The sequence below is a fragment of the Papio anubis genome, chromosome 1 (assembly GCF_008728515.1).
Source record: "Papio anubis isolate 15944 chromosome 1, Panubis1.0, whole genome shotgun sequence".
NCBI lineage: Eukaryota > Metazoa > Chordata > Mammalia > Primates > Cercopithecidae > Papio > Papio anubis.
The window spans coordinates 169,326,108-169,352,574 of record NC_044976.1 but is presented as its reverse complement, the minus strand read 5'-3'; the positions used below and the strand labels follow the sequence as shown (position 1 = coordinate 169,352,574).

General features: G+C 37.3%; 1 protein-coding gene and 1 long non-coding RNA gene across 3 annotated transcripts in view; one reads left to right on the top strand and one right to left on the bottom strand.

Annotated features, from left to right (window-relative positions):
* Positions 1 to 9,798, bottom strand: part of LOC110741629 — a 32,259-nt gene extending 22,461 nt beyond the window's left edge. Inside the window, exons 1-2 of one of the 2 annotated variants that reach the window (XR_002518171.2) lie at positions 8,021 to 9,798; positions 4,049 to 4,171 (exon numbers count right to left, since the gene is read on the bottom strand). This is a non-coding gene — a long non-coding RNA (uncharacterized LOC110741629). Of the gene's footprint in view, positions 1 to 4,048; positions 4,249 to 8,020 lie in introns of those variants that run through there. The other variant, XR_004179437.1, reaches the window with a different exon arrangement.
* Positions 9,799 to 16,528: 6,730 nt separating this feature from the next.
* RGS1 (regulator of G protein signaling 1) lies at positions 16,529 to 21,497 on the top strand. Its single transcript, XM_003893378.5, has 5 exons — positions 16,529 to 16,726; positions 17,091 to 17,171; positions 17,583 to 17,644; positions 19,038 to 19,201; positions 19,956 to 21,497. Exons 1-5 carry the CDS (start codon positions 16,590 to 16,592, stop codon positions 20,139 to 20,141), a joined length of 630 nt encoding a protein of 209 aa, XP_003893427.1. The 5' UTR covers positions 16,529 to 16,589; the 3' UTR covers positions 20,142 to 21,497.
* Positions 21,498 to 26,467: the final 4,970 nt, after the last annotated feature.

The window sequence follows — 26,467 nt, the reverse complement described above, 5'->3', positions numbered from 1 at the left end:
TCATGAGAGGAGGTCAAAAGATCAGTAATAACAGGCATTTGGAAGAAGTTGAGTCACTGCGGATGTGGTGCAAATAGCAAGAGAACTAGAAATAGAATTGGAGCCTGAAAATATGACTGAATTGCTGCATCTTATGATTCCTTCCTCACTAAGCCCAGTCGTTTCTAGCTTTTAATTTAAGGTGAGACTCATGTGACTCTTCCTTTCAGTTGAATATTTAGAGACCATTTTGAGGTTATTAACTGGCCTAATTTTAACACTGTTTTGTATCAGGAATAGGAAGACCTGGAGAGAGAGAGAGAGAGAGAGAGAGAGATGGGGAATGGCCAACAGTACAGCAGCCAGAACACAAATAGCATTTATCAATTAAGTTCACTATCTGATGTGGGTGAGGTTAGTAGCATTACAAAACAATGATGATGGTAAAATCAAACATCACTGGTCACAGATCACCATAACAGATATAATAATAATGAAAATGTTAAAATATTTTGAGCATTACTGAAACAGGACACAGAGACATGAAGTAAACACATGCAGTTTGAAAAAGGTGCAGATACACTTGCTTAATGCAGGGTTGCCACAAACCTTCAGTTTGTAAAAACGACACTGTCTATGAAGTGGAATAAAGTGAAGTGCAATTAGACAAGATAGGCCTGCACACTCCTTCCAAGTGCACATAGATCATTTATGAAAATAGAACATATTTTGGGCCATAAAGTGTCTCAATACATTTTAAACGTATTAAGATCCAAGCCATACACAGTATGTTCTCAAAGCATAATAGGATTAAATTAAAACTCAGAAACAAAAAGATCTTTGAAAAAACTCCAAGTATTTGGAAACTAAATAACACATTACTAAATAATCTATGGGTCGAAGAAATCAAAAAGAAGTTAAGGTGTATTTTGAACTGAGTAAAAATGAAAACACAACATATCAAAATTTATGGGATGCTGCTTAAGTAGTACTTAAAAGGGAATTCATAGCACTAAACATCTGTGCTAGAAAATAAGAAATGTCTTAATTCAATTATCTCAACTTTCACCTCAAGAAAGCAGAAAAAGAAAAGCAAATAAAACCTAAAGTTAGCAGAAAAAATGAAATAAAAATCAGAGCAGAAATCAATAAAGTAGGAAATATAAAATCAAGAAAACTCAAAGCTTCTTCTTTAAAAAGATAAAATTTATTTTTGGAAATATGGACTGCTCTATAGTAGCATCAATAGAAACTGGTAAAACCAACTATTCTATCTGCTCCTACACTCTATACCCACTAATTATTTTTCTATTGCTGTATGCTTTCACACAAACTCCTGAAAATAAATTACATAATTAGATTGTGTACCATATAAATTGCCAATATTCAACAAATTTTTACTATAAAACTGGCAATTCCGGCTGGGCACGGTGGCTCACGCCTGTAATCCCAGCACTTTGGGAGGCCAAGGCAGGCGGATCACAATATCAGGAGTTTGAGACCAGCCTAATCAACATGGTGAAACCCCGTCTCTACTAAAAATACAAAAGAATATCAGCCAGGCTTGATAGCGTGCCTGTAATCCCACCTACTCAGGAGGCTGAGACAGGAGAATCGCTTGAACCCAGGAGGCGGAGGTTGCAGTGAGCCGAGATCATGGCATTGCACTCCAGCCTGGGTGACAGAGCGAGACTCCACCTCAAAAAAAAAAAAAAAAAAAAAAAAGACAATTTCATGATTCATCTAATCGATATAAATATAAACATAATGAAGAATGTAATCTGCACTGTTGATTAATGTCTTAATCGTAGTGATTGCTCTGCTGTGCCACCCAGATTCCCCCGCTTCAGGACTGCAGCATTCATTCTCCGGTTGCTGAAAGTGTTGCCAACCAACACCTCTTAACTAAGCACAGCTGAAGGGACCTACCTCTCCTAAGGTCCCAGCACCTTTGTTGGGGCAGCTTGCATCCCATAACCAGTCAGCGCATGATTTAAAGGTGCAGTCCCCTTGATTCAAGGTGGATAAAGTCTGAAGGGCAGGCCTAGGTATGATGATGACCACAGGAGTGACTGAGGCCTTCGTTGTGACTGCAGCTCAGCCCAATCTCTCTCTCTGCCCTATTTCGCTGACCTTCGTCCCCCACAGGTATTGAACCCAAAATGCATGCCCAAGAAACTTACTGCACACAAATCTCTTTCTCTGAGTTGGCTTCTGGTCAACCCACAGGGCAGCATTTCTCTTTATCGTCTTCAATATAGAGCAGTATGAAGAGTTTGTGCACAGTTGGAGGAAGAACGGAACTAATGTACAAGGACTAGTATATCTAACTCTGGAAAGTTTTGGTTTTATTTTTTAAAAGAAGCTGAATATTTGATAAATATATATTTAATAAGCATATGCATAAATAGCACATTCTAGCAACTTAGGCTATTTTCATAAAATGTTCCTCTTAAAAGTTGAATTCCACACAGATACCATTTCTCCTAATTTTATCACTGAGGGAAAAAAAGGTCAGGTAATATTTTCCCTATTTTATAGAGTGAATCAAGGCTCATTTTTTATTACATTACAAACCCAGGATATCATAGCACTCTAATCAATATAGTTCCTATTAGAGATATCCATCTTTCTGTTTTGAATGACTTGAGGTGACAAAACTCCAAAAGAGAGGATAGAGCATGCGTGTATCTATGTGTCCCATTTGTCATAATCAAAAAGAAAATTAGAGGCAGAGCCACAAGATATGAAAACCTAAAACTGTATAGATTAAAAGATAAATCTTAACTACTGGAATATAAAATGTCCTATCACGCACAACAAAAATGGAAAAAAAAAATGCTTTAGATAGGAGATTTTGGTTTCTTTTATTCTTGAAATGTTAATGGTGATTTTTTTTCTACTTGCTTGTTTTGTTTTCCTTTAAAGGGGAAAAGGGTACAAAATGAAAGTGGAATTAAGGGAAATGGAGACTTTTTCCTCCAATAAGGCCTTGCAGGAGGGAAGGCACAACCAGGCCTTCAGAGAGTTGGGAGGATGAAGTCAGAGCTAGGAGCAGACACAATGGATTAGACCACTAGCAAAGGGAAGAAAGACAGTTTCTCAAGACAGGGCTATACTGCGGCTCAGAGAAACAAAAGCAGACAGAGCCTGAGCATGGGTGAGGAAAATTCTCTGTCCTCTATTAACCACCATGTATTTCCTATATGATATTAAGTAAGTTTCTTTATCCCATTGAGCCTCCATTTCCTTATCTAAGATATGAGTAATTGTGCATACCTCATAAGATTGCTCTAAAGATGAAGTTCTATCATCTTCCTAGTCAGACTGCTCAATATGATCCATTTTCTCTGGATCTGATAGGGGCGTATAAGAAAAAAGTGAATTGTAACAGCCAGACACTTGTGACTTGGGTCCTTAGCATGTGGATGGAAAGGTAAGCTCAACATGACACTTGGGCTGACTTTTCTATAATCTTTGCTTGCCTTCTTTTTTAAATTTGTTCTATTTAAGCATGACTGTATTGTTTCCACATTTTTTAAAAAACACTGCAAGTAATATGAAACCAGTAAGCAGTGCTTTTTTCAAAATAACAGTATAATTGTAAAGGCACGATTGCCTGTCAGAGCTACAACAGAGCGCTGCCTGCATATTCTTCTTCCAGGGGCTCAAGAGAAAATCACTTCAGTTTAGAATCCCAGAATATATCCAAACTTTCACTAAATCTATGAGTTCAGAATACTGTCTCTGATAAGGATATAAGAGGAAGTGGTAGGACCTGGAAAATTAAAACAAAGTAATTACCAAAATGTCATATTGTTGAGGACATCAGACAGCTAGAGAAGCAAAGCAAATTAGCTGAATTAAAATTCAAAAAGGGAAGATCCCTTCATAGGTGGGCTTAGATCACTGACATTTTCTTTTCTGGAAACATTAGCCACATTCAGGCACAGGCAGAGAGTGGGGTTTTAGACTATGCAGATGAAACTCTACAAGGGAAAATAGATATCAGCAGAGACTTTGTGGGGTACATGGGTTGATGTTGTACTAGAATCTAGACTAGTCCTACCTTGGTGTGGTTGCTCATGCCTGTAGTCCCAGAACTTCGGGAGATGAAGGAAGCAGGAGGATCACTTATGGCCAGGAGTTCAAGATCAGCCTGGGCAACAATCAAAACCATATCTACACAAGTCTACAAAAAAAGAAAAATTAACAAGGAATGGTGGCACGTGCCTGTAATCCTAGCTACTCAGAAGACTGAGGCAGGAGGATCCCTTGAGCCCAGGAGTGTAAGGCTATAGTGAGCTGTGATCATGCCACTGCACTCCAGTCTGAGTGACAGGGCCAGATCCTGTCTCTAAAAATAAATACAATAAAATAGTCCCGAACACACAAAGAGCCTTCTATGTAGGATAACTACTTTGTGCTTTTGCTGTACAAGAGACTAGAGGCCTTGCCTTAAAAAGCTGAATGAAATCTCTGTCACTCCACTCGGCTGCCCCTTGCTGACTTTGTGGAAAAAAGCCTACATGCACAATTGCTGGAGGAAGCAATTCTAAAAAAAACTGGGGAGGCTTTTCATTGCCTCATCTCTATCTGGAACATGAGAGTTTTAGCCTTCGAAAAGGCTAAAACTCGTATTCCTTCTCTAACCCTTCATATTCCAATCATCCAGAAATGATGCTCCAACTAACTAAAACTGGACAGAGACGAGTGGAGATAATTTAAGATACGCTGATTTCCTTCCTTTTACTGTTGGGTACCAAACAATACCTCTCAAAGGTGGTAAGTCAAGTCATGGTGGTAAAAGTCTGATCTTTTTTTTTTCTCACGTACAAGAAATCTGGAGATCAGCCAATCAAGCTGGAACTGTGACTTCATGATTTCATCAGGAACTCAGATCTTTCTATATTTCTGTTCAGCTAGCCTTGGCTTCTGGCATTTGCCCTTTTGAAACCACATGATAGCAAGATGGCTGCTCAGACAGAGGGAAGTAGGGGAAAGGGCAAAGGGCAAAGAACACAAGCTGGTCGGACTTGCCCTCTTTTAAAGTGCCTGGAAGCATAATTAGCACATAGGAAGTATTAATTGTTGAGTAAATAAAATTAATGAATCCTTTATGACCCTGCCTGTACTGGGTTACGCACCACCTTATGTCCTCCCAGAATGCCCTGTGTTCAACCCTATATTGCACATAGTACATGTTTTTTGTTGTTGTTGTTGTTGTTTTCCATTCATTTTTCTCTCTCTAAAATAAGACTCCCCTCTGGATTCTTTTATCTAGCAGAGTGACTAGCAGACAATATGCATTTACTAAATGTTTGTTAAATCGTTGAACAAATTAATATAAGCCCCAGCCTTTAACCCCTTTATTCAACAAGATTTTTTAGTACCTTCTATGGGCCAGGTACTATTCCAGACATTTGAGCAAAACAGAGAAAGATCCCTGTCCTCATAGATTCTTCATTGTAATGGGGAAGAGGCAGAAAACTAACATAAACATAATACATTGAATTAAATAGGGGGTTGGAAGTTATTAAGTAGAATGAGTGGGAGAGCAGATGAAGACAGATGGTAACAGGATAAGGAGAGGGCCAATTGCAATTCTAATTACAGTGTTTCCAGAAGGCCTCATTCATAAGATAACATCTGACCAAAAACCTGAAGGAAGTGAAGGAACTGGCCAAGTAGATTTCTGGGGATATTCCAGGCAAAACGAATAGCCAGTACAAGAGCCCAAAGGCAAGAATGAGCCGACAGGTTGAGAAGCAGCCAGGGGGCCAGTGAGACTGGAGGTGAATGACGGCAGAGAAGAGTAAACGATGCTTAGGCCAGAGGAGTCAAGAATTAAATCATGTCAGGCCCCACAGACCTTTAGAAGAATTTTGATTTTTCACTTTGGGTAAAATTGAGAGGACTTCCAAAAATACATGTTTAAAAATAAGTATTTTTTCATAGTCTATTTACTTAATAGACAATGACATTAGCATCTGGAACCAGTTTGGAGAGGCCTCTCCTGTTGGGGTATTGAATTTATATCCAAAAATGACCCCTGCTCAAAAATATACTTTAAAAAATTTTTGAAAACACCTTAGTTTTTTTTCCTACTGAACTCTAATTCCTAGCATATAAAAACTAACCTTAGTTTCAATTTCCCTTAAATATGTCTCAACAAAGCCATTCCTTGTTCTGATCTGTTAAAATAATGTGAAACATTTGTTCAGAAAAATTTTGCTTTGTTTGTAGATTATGACTGGAAGACTATAGATTGTACTTGACCATGGGAGACAGTCCTCAGAAGCCCCAAGAGTTTAACTACTCACTGAGGTGATCTATTTTTTCATCTAATTTCACAAAGGTAAACTGTTAACAAACGTAAAGGTTTCATAGAGAAATTGTCTAGGAAAGGAAAGAAAGAGAGAGAGGGAGAGCGGCAGAAGGAAGGGAAGAGAAGGAAGGGAAGGGAAGGGAAGAGAGGGGAAGGGAGGAGGAAGGCAGGGAGGGAGGGAGGGAGGGAAGAAAGGAAGGAAGGAAGGAAGGAAGGAAGGAAGGAAGGAAGGAAGGAAGGAGAGGGGAGGGGGAAGGAGAGGGGAGGGGGAAGGAAGGAAGGAGGGAGAAAGAGGAAGGAGGGAGGGAGGAAGAGGAAAGAAGGAAGGAAGGAGGGAAGAAGGGAAGGAGGGAAAGAAGGAAGAAAGGGAGGGAGGGAAGGAAGGGGAGGGAAGGAAGGAAGGGAAAAGAAGAAAAATAGTTCAGGTAGAAAAATACAAGGGTTTTGGCAGAAAAGGCATATTAAAGAAGTAGAAAGAGGAGGCTGAACAGTGTTTCTGAGAAAGAAAAAAACCTGGATAATGTCCTCCTTACTATATAGTGCTGGGCATAGTTTTAATCATTGGTTAATATCAAGTGTCATATTGGATTAGGCATGGCTAAAATAGACTTTAATTTGGTGTAATCATGGGTACTTTTATTCAACTTTCTATGAGATTACAAACACCTTTGTCATACCCTCATCTCATAGCAGTTGTGCAATCAAATGGTTTTAGAGCTATCCACAGCTTCCCAGGCCTTCCTACTCTAGATCAACTGATATTTGATTTGAGTGTGGGTATGGTTTCTGCCAAAAGAAGAGAGAGAGAAAAAGGCAGAGAGAGAGACAAAGAGAAAGAAAGACTCAATGTTTTAAATCTGTTTCATGATTACTTCCAAAGTGGTCTTTTGTGTAAAATACACAAATTTTCTCATAAAAGAGAAGTGAAATCGTGACATTTTCTTTGGTATTATTCTACTGTCTTGGAAACTGCCCCAAATCAGGGGAAATTCTGTATAAAGGGGGAAAATCCTAATGGACTGATAATTTTTAGGTCTTCTCAGCAGCTTTTAATTTTCCATGAATGGTATATAATGATTCATCTAAAAATATGAAAGATAAATTATGAAATGTGACCATCTAGAAGGTTAAAGAATGTGATTTCCAGGATTAAAGAGGGTCACATAATTCCTGACACAACTACTTTATTCTGAAGTGGTTTCAGTCTTGTTGAGACTCAACCAACGGCTGTTCTACAGTGAAGAATGAAGTCAGGAGAGGGACAGATCAGTTTCAATGATTGTCCTGGACATTCTCAGCCCCACCATGACATTTCCCAACCTTATCCCATTCTGTCCTCACTTCCCCGCTTTCGAGCACACATCAACCTCCTGCCCTCATTTAGTGCAAGCATTACTAATCGCCACACTTTGTCTGAACTGCTCACTCTTTCACATGGGGCAACAGAGATGCCTCAACCTTGCCTAAGCAAAATGTGAGAAAAGAAACTCCAGGCTAGAAAAACGGAACAAACTCCCACACAAACCAGGCCTCTTAATATTTCTATACACTGTTTTTGGTACTTTAAGATCTTCCTGTTGCAACTAAGAGCCTGGTCTTAAGAGAATCAATAAGGGGATGAGCCACAAAGTCACAAATAAAAAACATCAAATTAAGATGAAGTAGAACTTAAAACGTTGCAGTGACTAACTACAAAGGGAAGACAAAAGTTACCCGATCTTCAGTTTACGGCAGTTCATAAATGTATACTTTCTGATCTTCCATTGCATCTGAAACAAAACATAAAACAAGATTATGAGTTTGTTCTATCTTTGAGTTCCTACCAAATATATTGCCCTCGTTTTCTGTTTTCATAACACAATAAAAAAATAGGCAAGACAAAACACATAGGAGGAAAAAACATGGATAAGAAGAAATTGTTTACACTTCAGGATTCTGCTGCCTTTAGAAGTGCAAAATACAAGCTTCACAAGTTGCTAATAGTCACGTTTCCACAATTTGTAGCTGACTCTGGTCTACAGCAAATTCACAATTTACAAGCATTCTAAGTCCCCTACCCCTAGTTCGGTCTTAGCTGATCTTTGAGGGGTTAGTTGTTCAACCTTTCCTTTTATTACTTAAGGTACCCGAGGGTATTCCAGTTATCTTCCTATTTACCTAAGCTACTTAATAGTCAATAAGGGGCTGCTGACACTTGCAACTATGAAAATCCTATATAAAACAACAGACAACTCAATGTGCCTCCGCAACAGGAGGGAGCTGGATGAGATCTGCAGTTGGGAGGATCGATATCCAGCTATGAGCATCTAAGAAAAAGCAGGAAAATTAAATTGGGGTTGGAATTTACAGAAATCAACTAACTAAATAAAAAAGGAAATCCAAGACGAGTAAATATTGATAGGGAAAGAAGCAATCTGGAAGACTGGCCCAGTGAATACAGAGTTACAGTGGTAGGAGGGGCCCCACATTTGGAATAGATGGATTGCCAAATTTACTAAATTTTAGGAAGAAGTCTAGGCAAAGAGCTCTAACATCATAAGAAAAATGGAAAACATCCTAGCTATGACAAATTCTGTCTAAATCTTAATTTCTCTGGGACTAGTTTTGATCAGTGTAGAATTTCAAAAGGAGACCTTCCCATGCCACTACCATAGCTGCAAGTTGCTGATGATCGCCTTTGAATTCTACACAAAGAAAACTGAAAAAAGTTAGCTGATTTGATCAAACTCACACAGCAGGAAAAGGTATCGCTGTGAGAATTGACTCACAGTCCTTTGAAATGTGAGATTTCTAAGCAGCAAGATGAACATGTCACTGGGATTCAACAGACTCGAAGCCTTTCATTTATTTTTTAAAATAGAAGAAAAATAAGATGGCAGATAAAGGTTAATAAAAAATACAGAACAGGCACAGAAAACAGTGGAACACTGCAGACCACTTGTACTCACAATAATAGTAGAATACTGCTAAGCATGGCCACTATCTGTTGACTTAAAGCTACTTTCTCAAGTAGGAAGATTATTACTAGAAACAAATGTCCAGCAAGTCTAACACCAATATTTAGTAAAATAATAATAATAAAATGTATAGGTATATATATTATATACACATATTATATAAATGTATATACTTTATATATACACATATATGTAAATGGACATAAAAACAAAGCATTAGAAAGGACATGAAGAAAGTGGAGTTAATGTATTTGTGAGCAATAACTGGCATGGTTTTGGAAAGAACAGACATGTCAGGAAACCTTGAGAGATTTTTCTAAGAAATTTATATAATTAATGAGGAAAAGCAAAGCAAATAAGTCTCCATTGTTAGCCACCTCAGTGTTTTGTAAGAGCAAAAGCAAATGAAATCACTGGAATACTGTTATTAGAAACTTGGAAAGTTAACAGTCATTTATTGAAGTTGCTCTCTAACATTTAAAATATGCCTCTGTATTAGGCCATTCTTGCATTGCTATAAAGAAATACCTGGTACTGAGTAATTTAATTTTTAAAAAAGAAACTTAATTGGCTCATGGTTCTGCAGGCTATCCAGGAAGCATAGCACTGGCATCTGCTTCTGGGTAGGCCTCAGGAAGCTTCCAGTCATGGCAGGAGGTGAAGGGGGAGCAAGTGTCTCACATGGTAGGAGGAGGGCAAGAGAGAGAGAGTTGTGGGGAGGGAGGTGCTGCACTCTTTTAAACAACCAGATCTCGAGAGAACTCACTCACCATCATGAAGATCCTCTCCCATGAGCCAATCACCTCCTACCAGGTCCCACCTCCAACATTGGAGATTACAATTCAACAAGAGATTTAGAGGGGACACATATCCAAACTATATCAATTCTGCCCCTTGCCCCTCAAACCTCAGTTTCTTCTCACATTGCAAAATACAATCATGCCTTCCCAACAGTCCCCCAAAGTCTTAACTCATTTCAGCATTAACTCAGAAATTCAAAGTCCAAAGTCTCATCCGAGACAAGGCAAGTCCCTTCTCTCTATGAGCCTATAAAATAAAAAATAAGTTACTTACTTCTAAGACACAATGGGGGTACAAGCATTAGTTAAAAATTCTCATTCCAAAAGGGAAAAATCAGACAAAAAAAAAAGGGGGGCTACATGCTCCATGAAAGTCTAGAATCCAGCAGGGCAGTCTTTCAATCTTAAAGCTCCAAAATTATCTCCTTTGACTCCATGTCCGACACGGAAGGCACAATGGAGCAAGGGGTAGACTCCCAATGCCCTGTGGATTTGTACAGTGCAGTCCAAGTAGCTGCACCGTACAAACGTTGGAACTGAGAGCCTGTGGCTTTTCCAGGCACAAGGTACAAGCTGCCAGTGGCTCTACCATTCTGGGATCTGGAGGATGGTGGACCCCTCCTCACAGCTCCACCAGTCAGTGCCCCAGTGGGGACTCTGTGTGGGGGCTCCAAAGCCACATTTTCTCTCCACATTGCCCTAGTAGAGGTTCTCTGTGAGGACTCTGCCCCTGAAGCAGGCTTCTGCCTGGCTACTCAGGCTTTCTTGCACATCCTCTGAAATCTAGGTGGAGGCTGCCAAGCCTCATTCACTCTTGCACTCTGTGTACCTACAAGCTTAACAACACATGGAAGCTGCCAAGTTTTATAGCTTGCATCTTCTGAGGCAGCAGTCCCAGCTGTATCTGAGACCCTTTGAGCTGAGACTGGAGCCAGAGCTACCAGGATGCAGATAGCAGTGTCCTGAGGCTGTACCTAGCAGTGGAGCCCTGGGCCAAGCTCACAAAACCATTCTCCTAGGCCTCTAGGCCTGTGATGGGAGGGACTGCCCTGAAGGCCTCGAAATGCCTTTGAGGCCTTTCTCTCATTGTCTGGGATATTAGCACTTGGCTCCCTTTTCCAAGTATCTCTAGTAAGTGGTTGCTCCACAGCCTGCTTGAATTCCTCTCCCCCAAAAGCTTTTTCATTCTCTGTCACATGGCTAGGCTGGAAATTTTCCAACCTTTTTTTCTCTGCTTCCCTTTTAAATAGAACTTCCAACTTTAAGTCATTTCTTTGCTTTTACATATAAGTGTAGGTTGTTAGAAGCAGCCAGGTCCCATCTTGAACACTTTGCTGCTTAGAAATTTCTTCTGCCAGATACTCTAAATCATCAATCTGAAGTTCAAACTACCACAGGTCCCTAGGGCAGGGGCACACTGCAACCAGGCTCTTTGCTAAGGCGTAACATGCATGACCTTCACTCCAGTTCCCAATAAGATCCTCATTGCCATGTGAGATCTCCTCAGCCTGGACTTTATTGTCTATATCACTATCAGCATTTTGATCATGACCATTTAACCAGTCTGTAATAAATTCCAAACTTTCCATCATCTTCTTGTCTTCTTCTGAGCTCTCCATACTCTTCCAACCTCTGCTTGTTACCCAGTTCCAAAGCTGCTTCCACATTTTCAAGTAACTTTATAGCAGTTCCCCCCTCCTCAGTACCAATTTTCTGTACTAGGCCATTCTTGCATTGCTATAAAGAAATACCTAAGACTAAGTAATTTATGTAAAGAAAAGTGGTTTCATTGGCTCATGGTTCTGTAGCTTGTACAGGAAGCATAGAGCTAGCATCTGCTTCTGGGGAGGCCTCAGGAAGTTTCCAATCATGGCAGAAGATGAAGGGGGAACAGGTGTCTCACATGGCAGGAATGGGAGCAAGAGAGATAATTGTGGGGGACAGGGGCCACACTCTTTTAAACAATCAGATCTCGAGGGAACTTACTCACCATTGTGAAGACAGCACCAAGCTATGAGGGATTCTCCCCCAGGATCCAATCACCTCCCACCAGGCCCCATCTCAAACACTGGGAATTACAGTTCAACATGAAATTTAGAGAGAACATAGATCCAAACTATTATCACCTTCCATTACAAATCCTCTACATGCAGATATTTGAGCACTTCCATTATTTTTTTGCATTTATGTCATTGTTATATAATAGAACATTCTATCCCCACTCCAAATAATGTGTTAGCATTCATTTAGCATAGTTCTCCATTTATTTTGGGTTTGGGAATAAGGCACCTGCTTCCGTACTTAGGAAATTTTATTTGCAAAGCATGGTCTAGAGTCAGACATAACTACTCTCTCTTGTTGAAAGGATTATAAGTGATAGTGTGACATTAAATGAAAATAAATCCAATGTGGAATAAATATACCAGAGATAATATTATCCAAAGATTTCCTCAGTGCTTTCAAGAATGTCTTGGAACATGGGCCTATTATCGAGAACTTAACTGGTAAAATTAGATTTAGGGTGAATGAGGCTTATTGAATCACATAAGCTCAGTTCACTGAAGGTCCCATATTCTATTTTCTTGTAAATTCTCATATTATAGAAAGGAGGCAGTCAGTGTTGACTGAAAGACTAGAGCAGAGTGAGAAAAAGAAACTAGATTCTTATCTTGCTCAGTTGCACTTACTGAGATCATTGAAGTTCAGTGTGTTTCAGATATTTGCTCTTATTAAAACCCATCATATTTCTTCATAACAAAATCATAAGCAAGTCTAAAATGTTTAATCTTTTCATTCATACATGATATAAAGTTTTCACCAACCCTCTATACACGCATAGAGAAAAATCCTTCTAAACTCACTTTTGTTGCAACTTTTTCAAATTTTCAAATAAACTCTATGAAATTTAGCTGAAACACTTTTAGTACTCTTACCTATAAACCTTGAAGACAGGAAGCTCTGAGTGGTTATGCTAATTCAACAAAGTCATTCAGTGTCCTTGTGAAAGTTTGCAAAGCTTTGTGAGTACATATGGGATCCATTTTTCCATGATTCTTCAACATAAAACTGGTCTCTTGCTAGAGACCAGTTTCTCCATTGCAGCCATTTGAACTTTCCAAGGGATACTAAATATAAATGCAGAAACAAGCAAAGAATAGATACATGTTGATTTTATAGTAAAGACAGCAGTACTTGACTTCCCTTCCCATATTTCCAGAGCTAATTACTCCTCTGTGTTCTTTCCTCTGTACATTCCTCTCTGATGGCACCTTTCACAAATATTTGTCAGCCCTACTACACAGTGGACCCCTTAAGACAGAGATTCATTCATCTTTGTATCTGAAGTACCTTATGTGTGATACACTGTAGGGATGCAATTAAAGTTTGCTGAATCAAAACATTTTGTTTCAATGGATCAAGCTATCTTTCCATGTCACTGACTTTTCCAGTATAAATACATTTTTATTTTAAAGTAGAATATTACATTCATCATTACCCCTTGTCTCGCAACTCTAATATCCACAACAAGATTTTAGCAACATTTTAAAAGTTCGAAAAACATCAGGCTTAAGCAAAGCACTCCCTATTAGTATTCCAGTAATTGGAGTAATTGAAACCAAATGTTTCAATTCAAATCAGTTCAGCAAAGATTAAAATTTTCCTTATTTTTCCTATCAATATCAACAGCCATAATCTGAAATGTCTTACTGAACTAATCTCCTAGGTATTTTAAAATATAGCACTGGGATTTTTAGGGAAGGAAAAGTATTTTGTATGGTACTATAATGATGGATACATATTATGATACATTTGTCAAACTCATGGAATGTACAGCATCAAGAGCGAACTCTAATGTAAACTATAGATTTTAGATGATAATGCTGTGTCGCTGTAGGTTCATCAATTGTAACAAATATTTCCCACTAATGAGGGATGGTGCTGGTGGTGGAGCTGGAGGCAAGGTGAAAGGTGGGGAGTATGTGGGAACTCTGTACTTTCCACTCAATTTTACCATAAACCTAAAACTTCCCTAAAAATGAAGTCCATTAATTTTTCTTTTTTTAAAAAAAGATAACACTAAGACTATATGAAGTGTTCTTTTTCCTAGAAACTCCAACCTAGACGTTTTAGCACAGTTTCAAAGAGGGAAAACTGAAATCCAGATTGTTTGTGAGACCCACTGTTTCTTCTACTGATGTTTTTGAAATCCTCTACTATTTCAACCAAAGTCATTGATTCAATAAAGTTATGATTTGACAGTTTATCTTTTCTTAGTGAATTTTACAAAGAGGGGCCAGATAGTGGCACTCTCTTTAAAATTAATAGGGAACTTTCAATGCCCTGCCATGAGCTCGTCAGCACTTGCTGATACAACTTGACCAAATTTGCCTTGTTCTGGAACATACAGACTTTGCATGGATTAGCAAACAGCCTCTGAGAAAGCAGCTGCATTACTGCATGACTAAGGTGACCTTATCAGCCAATTGTCATACAGGAATTTTGAAAGGACTCCCTCTTTCAAGAGTTTATATTTCTGTTCAAGTGTGGAAGCATGCACTTGTAAATGCTTGCGCTTCAAAATCTATATTGGGGTAGGGGTAGCAAAATGTTGGGAGCATCAAAACAGTTCCTAAATACGCTACAAGCAAAACTTATTTTGATCTCAGACCACAGTTTCTTAACATGGTGTCAAAAAAACATTATTTCAAAAAATTATTTTCCCTATCTAAAGAGGATTTAGTTCTTTAACAAGTCAGGAGCCCAACATTTCCCAAACTTACTTGGCCCCATAACTTTTGCTGCTGCTCTTGTTCTTTGGAAACTGTCAGTATATTTGGATGATAATAATACTGGGCTGTCAAAAATAATTTTTAAATCATTTTACTCTAACATAATTTACTCACAATTAGCTAGAGGAGTGAGAGGATACTAGATCAACAAACATGAGCAACGTTGAAGATTTTAACAGGAAATTAAGTATGGACTGAACCACAGGAAGTATACAAACAAATGCCTTTATGTCATCAGTCTTTGAGCTTCGCCGGTTTCATTCGGGTCACTTCCAAAGTGGCCAGCTCATCTCACTAGTTATCTTTCTTAATGCCTCATGTTTTCTTCCCAACATAAAATGATGCTTCTTACATACGATATAATGAGCTCATTATAGTGAAGTTGATGGCTGTGTATAAGTGAATTTTATAATACTGTAAATGTGTTTTCTTCAAATATTCTTTATCCTGATGATAGAACCAGAATAGAAAAGTTAATACTCCCCTCCCTTTTATCAGCGTTACCTGATACCATCAGAAGCTTCTTTAAGTAAAGGCTCTTTTGTCCTTTCAAAGCAAAGTGTTGTCCTTTCAGGGGTAAAATCCAAGGAGGCTTAAGGTACTCTTAAGAAATAAGCCACACTCATTATATAAACTCTGGAAAGCTATATTTACAAACTTCTCTATCCTTATACGTGATTAGTCATCTAGTTCCTTGAGTTTTGTTTGTCTTTTAAACTTTAATCTCTATTAAAGCTAAAACTGTTATCTCCAGAGGTACTGTCAAAATGTGAAAGATCATTACCTAAGAAGTACATATCATTGGTCTATCCAAATAGACTTTTATTTTACCTTGAACAGTTTTTCCTCTGATACTGCAAACTTAGTATCAGTATGTTTACAAATTATGTCATATTTGTATACAATTAAATATTTATTTATGATTTGTTTTAATTAAACTTTATTTTTTTCCTAATATGCAAAATATGCAAAAATCAAAGTTTGATATACTAGTTATATTCTTAACATGAAAATAATATTAAAAGCCATGTACCCCTTAAAATCACCTTATGTATTGCCAGTCGATGTCTAGCACATGCCTTGGAAAATACTAACATGGAAATTTCCTGCCATGGAAATAAGGGATGAGAATTGGAGTGGGAAAACGTGAAGATAGCCTCTCATAACTTTCCCTCCTTTTAGGTATGTGCAAAAATAATTAAACAAAAATTATTTGTTTACTTTGCACTGCTTCCTGAGGAAAAAAAAAAGAACTCTTAAAATATTTTGATCAGATGAATTTTATAGTCAAGGACTATCCAAAGCATCGAGTAAGATACAACTCTATGTGATGAATTTCTATGTGAGTTTCTATGTGATAAATTAATACGCCAAATGAAACAGTTTATTGAAACATGCAACTTTTAAAATAAACAAATATCCTCCAGAACCAAAGACTGATGCTGTTAATGCTTTAGACATGTGACATATGTGTGTGTACCTCTGTATGTTTAATTTCCTTTCTTTCTAATCAAGTGACCTGTTCTCGTTTGGTTAAGTTTCAACCACAAGACATCACTGTATGCTTTTTTTTTTTTTCAAGATACACGTCACAGCACACCAAGAAAGGGGGAACTTCCAGTGTCTGTGGTAACATCACTTGATAAACACACTCCTTCAAACAGCAAGTGCCTGTCTGCATTCTACTATATAAAGCAGCAGAGTCGTTGACGCGCGCATATTTGCTCAGAGCACCATGCGCGCAGCAGCCATCTCCACTCCAAAGTTAGACAAAATGCCAGGAATGTTCTTCTCTGCTAACCCAAAGGAATTGAAAGGAACCGCTCATTCACTTCTAGACGACAAAATGCAAAAAAGGAGGCCAAAGACTTTGTAAGTTTGTTCAGAATCTCACTTTGTGAATTTTAACAGGTTATCTTTAATGGCAGAAGGATTGAGAATGAATGGAAGAGAATGTGAGCATTTAGTTTAGCCAGATCAGAGGAGTTAATTGTCTGTTGTGAGTAGTAAGTAATATTAAGCTGTATTAAAAAAATAAATCTTGATATGGCATTAAATTGGGTAGGAGCTTTTCTGTACATGGACTCATAAAAATGGGCTCTATTCGAATATAGCAAAATGTTATATCAACCATTTTTAGTATTGTTTTATTCCTTAGATAAATTTATTCTATGTCTTTTTACAAATAAAATGAATTCTGAAGAAACATGAATATTCACTTTTATGTCTTTTGCAGTGGAATGGATATGAAAGCATACCTGAGATCTATGATCCCACATCTGGAATCCGGAATGAAATCTTCCAAGTCCAAGGACATGTAAGTACACTAATACAGTAAACTATCATTATCATTTTCAAGAGACGCCTATGCATCATCTCTATATCCCAGCAAGGGATAAATACTGCACACAGTAGACTTCATATTTTTTAAGTAACATGCCAAATAAAGTGAGACTGTATCAGTACCAATGTAAATTGAATACAAATGTGTGCACACACATATGGGACTTTATCTATTTGGATTTTTTTCAAACTTTATTGGTAGGTTTTTTTTCATAACTATAGTAACTCTAAGGGATGTTTTGCATTTTGTGAATAAATTTTAACATAATTATTAGAACTACAGTTTTAGTTTGTGAAGTTATCAAAGTGTAACAGCCATTCTTATTTCATGTGTGCTTACATTTTTAAAAACGACTTAATGTACGTACATTTTTGTCCCCTGCAGACTTTCTGCTGCTGAAGTAATGCAATGGTCTCTGTCTCTGGAAAAACTTCTTGCCAACCAAAGTAAGTATAACTATTGAATGTTTCCGGGTTCAGTGCAATACTCTAAAAAATGGAATGGCTTCACTAAATATAGTATTCTGGGTAGGATAGTATGCAAAAAGTTGTATTCTAGTTTGTCTGTAGTTACTGATAACTTCAGCCTAGTATGCCTCTTAATAATGCTGACTTCGCACTCAATTGTACCAACTCCTTTTAGACAAATTTGCCAAGAAAATTAGGTATTTTCATAGATCATTATGGAGATAAAATTAAACACTGTGCTGTGATCCTGATATGTAAAGTTTTTAAAAGTAAGCTAAATATTTTAACATGTACATTGCCATTTTGAAATCTGCCTAAAGAACGTATTTTTCTACACTTAGATGTAACAAGTATGATTCATTCATTCAATTAATTAAATTATCTTTCATACATTCATCATTCATCTCACTCTTATGTAGAGGACATTGTAGGGGTACCAAGGATTCAAAATCAAAGATAGTCTCTTACTGCCTTGAAGGTGGTTGAGATACATAACATAAATAATTGCATTATTATAATATGATAGTTGTTTTGACATAAACATGATAGAAGGATTTTTAAGCACAAATAGTCTTGTGGAGATTTTCAGATGAGAGAAGGTAAAGAATGAAATCAGCTTGCCTTCCCCTTGTCTTGGGCATAACAATTCTACTCAGATTAGGACCTTTTTCAGAGGTGCAGATGAGCAGTGTGGTCTCTATCTCTAAAGAGTGAGATTATTCTTTCCTCCCCACAGACACCCTAAGGAGCTTTACTTGGGAATCAACGTGTTCACTCTGGCTCAGCTGACTTTGTTTATAATTCAGCTAAACAAATAAATGGTATAGATATGGATCATAAATGGTACAATATAAAAGTCTCAGTAAACGCTAGCAAACATAGTACATCAGGCCTACAGATCATATATAGGCCTATTTTCTGGCTAATATAAATTAGACGGGGAAATTCTATTTGCTAATTATTAATATGATGTTAATGCCTTTTGTCAGTATTTGCTTCCCTAAAATACTCTCTACTCTGGCTAAGATTTGGCATATATAAAAGATGGTTTTATATTTAGGGGAGCAGAATTTCAATTCGAACAGCAGATAGAAGCAAAACATAGTTTGGTAGCCACCATTAAGTAGCAGTGTGACTGTGAACGAGTTTGTCTGGCCCCAGATTCCTCTTCTACGAATGAAGAAATTTCAAATGCCTTCTCATCTCTACAATCTATAATATAGCTATTTCAGCAGTAGCTGTCTCTTACCTTTGTATGAATAGAATGCAATTGTATTTTTCTTACAAATTTCTTCTTCAAAGTATTCATTTGTTTGTTTATTTAAATGAATTATCTTCCCACCCGCCCCGCACCCCCACCCTTTCTTTTTAGCTGGTCAAAAAGTCTTTGGAAGTTTCCTAAAGTCTGAATTCAGTGAGGAGAATATTGAGTTCTGGCTGGCTTGTGAAGACTATAAGAAAACAGAGTCTGATCTTTTGCCCTGCAAAGCAGAAGAGATATATAAAGTATTTGTGCATTCAGATGCTGCTAAACAAGTGAGTGTTAAGCTTATCATCTTCAGTTTCTCCGTAAAAGACCCTACATGCAGAAATAACATTTAATATATACAACAAGATAAAATCTTTTGGGGGTATATAATTTTACTTCTACATACTTAGGTATATAAATATAGTTCAGTGCAATGAGAATCTAATTTTCTGTATTGGTGAAGGTTTCAGCACAGTAGAATGAAGAGATTGATTTTACAAAACCAGCTGCCATGAGGAGGGTGAGGGAAGGGTTAAGGGTATTGTTACTGACCAGAACTGCATGTCAGGGAGTCCTTAATGAGTGCTCTCATTTTGGATAAGAAAATGCAGATTTGCATAATGTATACAATTGCAGCAACAAAAGTATTTCCAATTAACAGTAGTACCAGATAAATATTCTTGGTCTAAGCAGAAAATAGCAACAAAAAGAGCCTTCTCCTCCTGTAAATCTTAAATGCCCATATCACTCTTTGTGACATATGGATCATCTTACGTGGATACTTAAATTTTTCATGTCTGCTTCTTTTGCCTCTCCCAACTATACTATGAGGAAATTTGGAACAAAGACATTTTTGTAATATTTCTTATCTCCTTCACATCTAGCATAGAGCTGACTTTGGAAAGGCATTTAAGAGATATTTGAGTTGATTTAAATGAGGCCTTAAAATCACTTTCTGAGGAGATTCAAAAAACACAGTAACATCATAAAATTTGCCATAAATAAGAAGTATATATTAACTAACAAGGTTTTCTTTTTTAGATCAATATTGACTTCCGCACTCGAGAATCTACAGCCAAGAAGATTAAAGCACCAACCCCCACATGTTTTGATGAAGCACAAAAAGTTATATATACTCTTATGGAAAAGGACTCTTATCCCAGGTTCCTCAAATCAGATATTTACTTAAATCTTCTAAATGACCTGCAGGCTAATAGCCTAAAGTGACTGGTCCCTGGTTGAAGGGAATTAAAAGATAGTATCAAGTGCAGAAGGAATGTGCCAGTATGGCTCCCTGGGTGAACAACTTGGCCTTTTTTGGGTGTCTTGACAGGCCAAGAAGAACAAATGACTCAGAATGGATTAACATGAAAGTTGTCCAGGCACAGATTTGAAGAAGCAGAAGCAAGACAAAAACAGGGAGACCGTAGAAGGAAGAAGATACTGTGGTACTGTCATAAAAAACAGTGGAGCTCTGTATTACAAAGCCCCTCAGAACTGAGAAGGCGAGGTAACTCTAGTTACACAGAAACTGTGACTAAAGGCTATGAAACTGATTACAACAGACTGTAAGAATCAAGGTCAACTGACATCTATGCTACATATTATTATATAGTTTGTACTGAGCTATTGAAGTCCCATTAACTTAATGTATGTGTTTTCAAATCGCCATTGCTACTATTGCTCGTAGGTGTTATTTTGTTGTTTTATTGTTTTTGACTTTGGAAGAGATGAAGGGTGTGTTTAACTTAAGCTATTGGTCTTAAAACCAGGGAGTCAGAATATATTTGTAAGTTAAATCATTGGTGCTAATAATAAATGTGGATTTTGTATTAAAATATATAGAAACAATTTCTGTTTACAAGTCCTTGCTACTTTTAAAAATTTGCATTTATTCCTCAGATTTTGAAAATAAATACATAATTCAAATAAGATTCTTCTTTCTACCATCCCTTTAATATCTAAAACTATTATCTAGTGGATATATTTTACATATTAGTTTAGACAGAATTCATCATTTTTCTCTCTGCTATCACAAGGCACAAAATCAAACAAATATAATATGATCTCATGTTCAATAAGAAATTGAAGTCTTTTAAAAAGGGATAGAAAAGTTATTTCAAGAAGTAATCTAATTAATAGCATATATTTTATTGTGAGTTAAAGTTCATAAAATTTAGACATATTTTCTCATTTAACATTCATAGCAATCCTAAAAGCTGAGACTCAGAAAGAGATTAAGTCACTAGTTCATAACTTTAGGTAACTCTCAAAATTATCTAGAATGTTAAAAAAAAATACATACATATCCCTGCTTTGGGGTCCCATACCAGAATGACTAAACCAAATCTCCAAAGGGTAGGATATGGGAATCTATACTTAAAAGAAAGTTCCAGCTGATTCTGAAGGTGAGTCACACGGCCCGGGATTGTCCGGAAGTCTTCCGACTACAACCTATTCTCCTTCCTCTATGTAACACTGCCACCCACTGACCAGAAGGCATTTCTTCAATCACTAAAGTCTGCAACAGTCCTAAGTGTCACCTAAGCAGGAAAAAAGACTCCAAAGTAGGGCTCACCTACAGAAAGCAGAAAAATCATCAAGATGATGCATATTCCTGAATAGCCTGTACAGCTCTCATCTCCCCGCTCACCTGTGCTTTATATTTTACTCAATAATCAGTCACTCACATATCATAATGAAATATGGTTAATGTATGGATAACCTCACTATGGACTGGCCCAGTCATCAGGCACACAGCAATGGTAAGGGGCAATATGCAGATCAAGTACAAACAGAATTATTCTTGAGTTTTCATGGGACAGAGTTTAAATTGTTTCTATTTTATGCTTTATTCCTGCTTTATCAGGTCATATTGTAAGAGAAACTTGGGAATCCAGTGATAATAATAATAAAGATAATAAGCATCATCATCATCAGTTATCTCTCTCTCAACTCATTCCATCACCAGATTCTGTCAATCATTCTTCTACAATCAGTGTCTGCGGTTGGCATATCGCTCGCTCTTTTTTATTACCCCTGTCCTAGTACAAGCTCTCATGGTTTGCCAATTCACATGACATGTTCTTTGTCTTCCCAGTCTCTTTTCTTTAATCTATCCTCTGAACAACTACAAACATCATCTTCTGAAACACAGATTTGGCCACGTCATTTCCCATGACATATAAAATGAAGTACAAACATCTCCCTCTGGGCTTCAGAACCCCCCCCTTTCCCTTCCCCGCTCCCCGCCCCCACCGTGTAACCTTCATGATATAACTCTCATTACTCAACTCTGGGTATCCTTCCTACCTTGAAGTCACACTGGATTATACATCTTATCTTATATAATTCCAAGCCTTCACTTCGATTACGCTCTACTCTCAAAAATGCCCTTTCCTAACCCATTCCACTTTTCAAAGTTAAAGTAATTCTTCAACGTTTTGTTTGTTTTGTGTTTTGTTTTGGTTTGGGTTTTTGAGACAAGTTTGCCTAGGCTGGAGTACAATGGCATGAAACATGGCTCCCTGCAGCCTCAACCTCCTGGGATCAAGTGATACCGCTGCCTCAGCTTCCCAAGTAGCTTCCAAGGACTGTCACGTTAATTACAGTCCAGGCCTTCAAGACTGTGAGGAGCAAGCAGTGCAACTGTCTAACACACTCACCAGTCATACAATAAATGCTGCTGGTTCTTCTCTTGACAAAATGCCAAAAACCGATTTTGGACAGAAGATCAAAACAAGCAGCTTCTTCATTTTGACAAAAACAAAAAACAAAAAAAGTCATCCTGGTTGCATAGATTCAAAATAATATAAAATACTTGAAAAGATAATTTTATTTTTATTGTCACTTTTTTGTTTGTTTGTTTGTTTGGAGATGGAGTCTCACTCTGTACCCCAGGCTGGAGTGCAATAGTGTGATCTCGGCTTACTGCAACCTCCACCTTCCAGGTTCAAGTGATTCTCCTGTCTCAGCCTCCCAAGTAGCTGGGACTACCGGCGCCCACCACCACACCTGGCTAATTTTTGTATTTTTAGTAGAGACGGAGTTTCACCATGTTGGCCAGGCTGGTCTCAAACTCCTGATCTCAAGTGATCCACCTGCCTCCCAACGTGCTGGGATTACAGTCATGAGCCTCCACACCTGCCCTGTTGTCACTTTTTGTTATGATGTCACTGTTTCATTAGCTCATTCACAGAATACAATTAGAGTTAATGATATCTACTATTTAAAAAATTTGATCCAACTGAACAATCTGATTTTCAGTTCACAGGCTATGTTCTGTTGTAATACTAAAGCAATGGCAATAAACAATATGCATGGCTAAAAGCCAAAAATATTTTTAAAATTTACTTTTCTCAAGCTTATTTTGCAGTACTTTCCAATATGCCTAGTCCAGAAAGCTACGAATCTATGAAGATGAAAATGTGGGTAATGGTATCTCATAAAAATTACATATTTACCCATTTAGCTTACATGGAAGTTCAAGTTTCTTTGTTTCTGTGTGCAAACATGAGCTGTATGTGATACTAGTAGTAATCTTTGACAATCTATTGTTGAAAATAAAAAAACTATAAAATTTGTGAGGGAAAAAATATAGTAAAACGTTGTTTGAAATGCCATCAATATAAATTATTTTATATAGCTATAGAATTTTTTCAAGACTAGGATGAAAACATCTTTAGAACAAAAATTACCAGTCAGCTACAGAAATAACTCTATCCTTTTTGTTGAGAACAGTATCTTGAAGCTAAAGCTGTATCATCCCAATAGCAAAATTTTGTATCTTACCACATGCCTAAACTAAATGAAACCTTCCTACAAAAAATAGAGACAAAACACAAAACCTCTATGAATGTTTCTCTACAGTCAATATTTGACTTGGTATGTACTCCTCAGTGGCTCCTTTACTTTGAATATGAAAACAGCACAAAAAGAAAGAGAGAGGGAGAAAGGGAAAGGAAAAGGGAGATGGGAAGACGGAGGGAGAGAGGAGGGGAAGACGGGGGAAGGGAGGGAGGGAGAAGAATAAAAGAGAAAAGAAAAAGGAAAAAGCATTGGTGAAGCATCTTAATGTATCTCATTTGATAATGTGAATGACTGAACTGATATACTTATAATATTTTACCTTCTCAAATTGAAATTTTAAGCCAAAAAAGGATTTTGCTGTAATTTAGAGCTGGCTATATAAATTTACTGTAAAACTTCCATAACTTCCATAACTGATAGTAGATTAGGCTAGGGATGTCAATCTAAGTCCAAAAGAACCAAATTTAGAAACCTATGTGAACCATGCCTTAGTTTGGAATATTGCCCCCATTTAGGGAAGATCTATATGGTACACTTGATGATTGAGAAAGGAGTCAAGCTTGCAGGATTAGGGAGCTGATTTATTTAAATAAGAAGAAACAGTGTATTGTAAGCAAATTGTTTTAATTTAGAAAACTTTGTTGGTCATGTTTATTATGCTTTAGAATTTAATGATTACATCCTTTTCCCTTCCTCTCCTGTTAAACTCATAAGCAGAATCAGATGTCAGCTAGGAGCCACCTAGCTGAGTATGACCACTTCAAATATTTTAGGGAGCATTTCAAGTGAACACTGTCTATATCACTCGAATGAAGGAAAAACCAGCCTCTGCACTTCCCAAATAAAAACTCTAAGACTTCCTGGAAGACTTTTTTTAGCAAAAAAGTTATTTATATAATACATTATAATAGACATTGGCTTTGTTCATCCAGGAAAAGTACGGGATTTGCTTTTGTTTTACATTTAACTTGCATTTTTACTTTTACTTGTCATAATAGTAGCTGGTTTGTTTTGCCCTTTTTTTTCTCTTTTTTTTACAGGGAAGGGACATTAGGGTGGATCTTGAAGAACAAATATAACCCAACCAGGGGAGAAAGAAGGTAAGAGCATTTCAGATACAGGGAATAGTCTGAAAAAGTCAGGAAATCAGGGGAAAAAATACTGCGTTCAACAATAGTGATTTATTTAGTTTGGCTGGAATATATAGGGAAAGAGAAAGTATAAGAGGGAAAGCTAAAAAGGTAGTTTAGGAAAGATTCAGAGAGAATTATATAGTCTACTCCAAAAAGAGTGAATTTTTATCTTTTACAGGATAGGCAACCACTGACATTTTAAGCAAAAGAATAAAGTCATAATTGTTTCTGAATGTCTACTATGGGGCAGGCACTGTGCTGGATGCATGTGTTACCTGTTTAATCCACATTAAACTTCTTTGAGGTAAATATTGTTAAACTCGTTTTATTGATCCACAAATGCAGAAACAAGCGCGAAAAAAATATCTAACAACATATGACTAGTGAATGGCAGATCTAAGATGTGAACCTCAGTTTGTGTCTTTCCAAAGACCCCCCATTACCTCATGATTCTTCATGGAAGGGAGATGATTTATTTGTGTTTTAAAAAGGGTAATTCTAGATTTACTATGAAAGACACTTGCAAAAGAAGACATAACTGAGGAAACAAACCCAAATATGAAGCTGTTTTTGTAGCCAAGCAAAGGGGAATCTGAGCCTGAAATAGGGCAGTAATCAAGGCAATGGGAAGGACAGGGCAAATAGGCAATACTTGGTGAGCAATTTGCTTCGATGAATAATCAATTGAGAGCAATATAGGATACATCTGAGGTGATTGGACTGAGCTCCCAAAATTACAGCAATGTCCTTTGTTTTAACATATTGTCAATGAGGTCTTTCTATTACAAATGCTCATTAAACTATTTGGAAATAAAATATGGTAGCACTGGAGGAAGATTAAGACATACACTTTCAAGAGTTTCCACATGCAAAATAAATTATGCAGTATTTTCAGTCGATAATGGTTTATTCCAATTACCATGTATATGAAACATTCCACATGTTTTCTCTCAAAGCTCCCTTTTAACTTGGACAAAAGCAGAGGCTTGCAAGATACCATCCAGGCTGAGAACAAAAAACAAGGATCAAGAAACTCAAAAGAATTGCAGCAAGTAATAGCTCTAAGGTCAAAGCACATTTTACAGAAAGGAAACAAAACCAAAATCTAGGATTCAGGCCAGGAGATGAGCAAAAAAAAAAAAAAAAAAAAAAAAAAACCTGTAAAACACAAAGAAAACCATCATGGGGATCCATAACACTAGACAGCATGGAGGCCTGTGATGAAATCAACATTGGGGCAGGTATTCTGCCTCCTCCTGTGGGAAATGGGTCTATGTGACTGATGGAACGATTGTAGTGTTCACTTCTTGTCAACAGAAAGAAAATTAGGGCTGAAGATTTAAGGTAGCCAGTCACTCTTTCGGCACATTTTTTTAGTTCAATCATCTTTGCCTTAACTCCTCAAAATGAGTGAAGATGTTTTATCCTTTATTTTTACATAGAGAAAAATAATCAGAATGATGTAAATTTCAGATATTCCCCCATCCCACTAAACTATATACTGCCATTCTAGTCAAATCTAGAAAGTGAAAAACTTCAGTAGGCTTGGTTTAAGTCAGTAAGGTCAACACATTCTGTATCCTCTGCCTTGTAACCCTCAGCATGAATTAG

What these genes read in the sequence shown, in the direction of transcription:
- RGS1 (XM_003893378.5), top strand. Translation starts at nt 16,590, where the DNA reads ATGCGCGCAGCAGCCATCTCCACTCCAAAGTTAGACAAAATGCCAGGA. An exon ending in AAAAGGAGGCCAAAGACTTT is followed by an intron (nt 16,727 to 17,090) that starts GTAAGTTTGTTC and finishes TGTCTTTTGCAG; the next exon opens with TGGAATGGATATGAAAGCAT. An exon ending in AAAACTTCTTGCCAACCAAA is followed by an intron (nt 17,645 to 19,037) that starts GTAAGTATAACT and finishes CTTTCTTTTTAG; the next exon opens with CTGGTCAAAAAGTCTTTGGA.